General features: G+C 40.3%; 1 protein-coding gene across 1 annotated transcript in view; it reads right to left on the bottom strand.

Moving 5' to 3' along the window:
• The window catches only part of LOC104513886 (E3 ubiquitin-protein ligase NEDD4-like), a gene marked incomplete at both ends in the record, with an annotated part of 6,628 nt that overhangs the window by 408 nt on the left and 2,710 nt on the right, over window positions 1–3,510 (bottom strand). The window contains 2 exons of the mRNA XM_010157386.1: window positions 525–698; window positions 1,830–1,962. Coding sequence (XP_010155688.1) covers window positions 525–698; window positions 1,830–1,962 — 307 coding nt within the window. The remainder of the gene's footprint in view (window positions 1–524; window positions 699–1,829; window positions 1,963–3,510) is intronic.

The raw sequence follows: 3,510 nt of genomic DNA, 5'->3' as shown, positions 1-3,510 counted from the left end.
AGGAAAGGGCAAAATTAACTAAAGACATAATGGGATGTGAAAATGCTGTGGAACTTTGGAAAATCTATTTTCAAATATCTTTGGAAGACTTCTTAGAGAACCTGGAGATAAAATACTGAACTTAAGAAAAATGATCATGTCGTAAAACGGATGATGATTGGAAACGTGTTAGGAGTTTTACATCTGTCCTCTGGGAATTCTTAGCTTGATATTCTCTAGTATTACACATTTTGTTTCACTAAATGGATAACAGTAGCAGAAGCTGAAGTTAAACTCACACAGAAGAAAATGTTAAACCTAACCTGAGGAATTCTGTTGTTCTATGGTATTCAGTTTGCTCTATGGAGGAATTCAGTTTGCTCTATGGTGACACATTTTTTGGAAGATAACTTTAACTGTGTGCTCAGGTTTTCCGGAGACCAGAAACTAATTCCTACCCATCTGTGTAAATGACTTTGATTATATCACACTAATCGAAGGTCACAGTAACAGAGGTTTCTACAGGAGAGCAGCATGCCACGTACAATCAACGAACTTTGTTCCCCATTGGAATTGGGAGTGACCTGAAGTCTTCTGCTCAGTTCCTCAGACAGCTCCTGAGGACTGGTACGGGATACTGGGGATGCAGGAGGCGGCGGCAATGACAAGCTTAAGGAATCTCCACTTGTGCTTGCCTCCTCTGAAATGGTTTCCCAAGGCTAACAAAAGAGAAGAAACTGTGTTAAGGATTTATAAAGACAGACCAGGTGTTCTTTCCCTTTGCCTTCTACATGGCCACCTCACTGTGAGAAACACAGCATGACAATCAGCCTTAATGTTTAATGAAATAAAGCAGTCCCTGGAACACACAAACATTCCACTTGGTTTGAAGTAGACACAGGGAAAACTGGTTTTCATGATGACTTCAAAACGGCTTTCATGTTGATGATGACATAATGCTTTATGATTCAACACAGAAATGATGTAGGATTAAGAGATGCATAAAAAAGAGCTCTCACTAAAAAAATTCCATTTGAAATTTTGTTCAAAATGTAACTAAATCTGCACTCTTGCTCAAAACTTGTAAGAAACAACCATTCATCCATCTTAATTTAGAATAAAATGCGCAATAGAAAGTACTTGTTAGTATCTGCAAAGCAAATATTAACAGGTGATGAGTGCAACAATAGTTTAAGCAATCTATTATTTGTTGCTCTGAGTAACATTTAGTGAACCAAAACTCACTTTCACAAAGAACGTTCTGAGATTCACATAATAAAATATCTATTAAAGTTGAATGGGATCAGAGCTTTGCACAAGCTCTCAACTTGGCCTATTAATATCTACCAAATTTAATTTATTTAGTCTAGCTATAAATTAAACAAACTCTCACCCTGATTAATAAGACCTCTGAATTCTAACTAAAACCAAGTATTTGGGAAAAAAAACAACAGCTTCTCTTTCCTCTAAATCAAGACACTAAAGAAAACTGAAGTAGATGGCAGTTCCAGCCAGTCTGTTTCCCTGCTTTTTACAACTTTTGCCAGCTGTTACTCAAAGCAGAATATTGAAAGTGTTTCTAGCAACGTATAGACAACAATTACAAATGCTCCTCCCATCATTCGCATGGTGTTTTGTATTGTGCGCACATCATCTGGACCCACAAATGCCCGGGACCTTGAAAGCACAGCTCTGTTTAGGATTTTTGCTGTGTCACTGGAACTTCACTGAGGCAGTTTCCACAAACACCATGTAAAAACATGACTGTATGTTGTATAGTAATCAGCTTACAAAGGAGAAACATCAGCTTGAAGTTCAGTCCACTTCTCAAACCCAAGACCTTCACGTACCTCAGGAATGTCTCCAGTCTCCATAGGTTCTGGTTCCAAATCCTCACTGATGTGTCTCCGAGAGCGGAACCGCCTGTGGGCTGCTTCTTGGTTAATTTGTCTGATGTTGTTATCTGAATCAGATCCCACGTCACTGGATGGTGGGGAAATGAAAGCATGTCCAGGAGGAAAGAACATGAAAATAACACATCTTAAACTAAAGCACCTACTTTGTCCCTTGCTTTCAAAGCCTCATTAATGCTTTTGATTATAAAATTCATTATGTCAGGTTTCATAAATAGGAGACCATTTAATCCCTCAACCCAAAGTAAATAAAACTGGAAGCACGTCCCAAATGTCACAGAATCCTAGAATACCAGGTTGGAAGGGACCTCAAGGACCATCTGGTCCAACCTTTCTAGGCAAAAGCAATGTCTGGACAAGATGGCCCAGCACCCTGCCCAGCCAAAACGTAAAAGTGCCCAATGTTGGGGCATCCACCACTTCCCTGGGGAGATTATTCCAATGGCTGATTGTTCTTAGTGTGAAATATTTTCCTCTTGTGTCCAATCGGAATGTCCCCAGGAGGAACTTGTACTTGCAACACTAGAAATTAACACTATGTATCAAAGGCAGCTGAGCAGAACTGGAAGTCCACACTCAAATCTACTAGCCCATCATTGCTCATCCCTTCCTGTGATGCTCAGAATCATTCCTGACACAAGGATTCTAACTTTGCCCCTGTCCTTATGTCAACTATTGTTTCCTTTTTGCGACAGCCAAAGCAAATGCCAGCTGTTGGGGTATGGATAACTTTTTGAACTGGCTGCATCTGCTCGTGTGGCTCACACCCAGAGTGGGGGAAATGAACAGATCAGTTCCCTGAGTGGAGACCTGCCTGGCCTGGAGGACTTCCCATGTGCACATAGACACAGTCTCTATTTCAGTCCTCACTGGGCAGATGCCGTTAAAAGGCAGCGTTGCAGCTGAGCCTCTCCTTCAGGATGAGGGACTGTAACTTTGGAAGATGGTTATGTTCAGGAAAAAATTCTTTGTGCAACCATTTTATCACTGTGCATTTTAAAGACCTACGAGACATGAACTACTCTCATGTTCCCACTGCAGATGTGGTCTGGGCAGCACTCAACATTTTCCCTTGATGACCAACTTAGTACCTGAGTTATTGGCTGACAAGTGAGAGCTTATGTATCCTACTTCCAACCTCCCAAGACCTGCTCCTAGTAGTTCCATAAACTCATAGAATTTAAAGCTCAACAGCATCATTTGAAAGTCTTCACTTGTCACCAAGTCTGGTGTCATGCATAAAGTTTATCAGCAGTGATTACGCATGTTTCCAAACTGCCTGTGACAATACCCAGCTCAAAGGGAACCCTTCAGGCCTTCACCTTACACACCCATCCAATGATGACACTTCCTAGTGATGACTACGTTTTGGTATCTGCCAGTCAAACATTTCTGAGTCCGTGTGCTCTTTACTTCATTTAGCATAATCAGATTACAAGGAGGTTCTGAATCAAATGATTTATAAAACCTGCTTTTTTATAGACATTTATGGATCATTACCAATCATCATGATAGTAGTTGCTGAGATTTACTTGGCAAAGTACACATTGCTTAGTAAATAGCTCAAATAGTTCAATAGTAAATAGTTCAAAACATGCAGAACAAAATTTGATTCAAT

Source organism: Eurypyga helias, unplaced genomic scaffold (genome assembly GCF_000690775.1).
Source record: "Eurypyga helias isolate BGI_N326 unplaced genomic scaffold, ASM69077v1 scaffold4368, whole genome shotgun sequence".
Taxonomy (NCBI): Eukaryota; Metazoa; Chordata; class Aves; order Eurypygiformes; family Eurypygidae; genus Eurypyga; species Eurypyga helias.
Note: the sequence above shows the minus strand (reverse complement) of the source record. Positions and strands in the feature narration are given on the sequence as shown.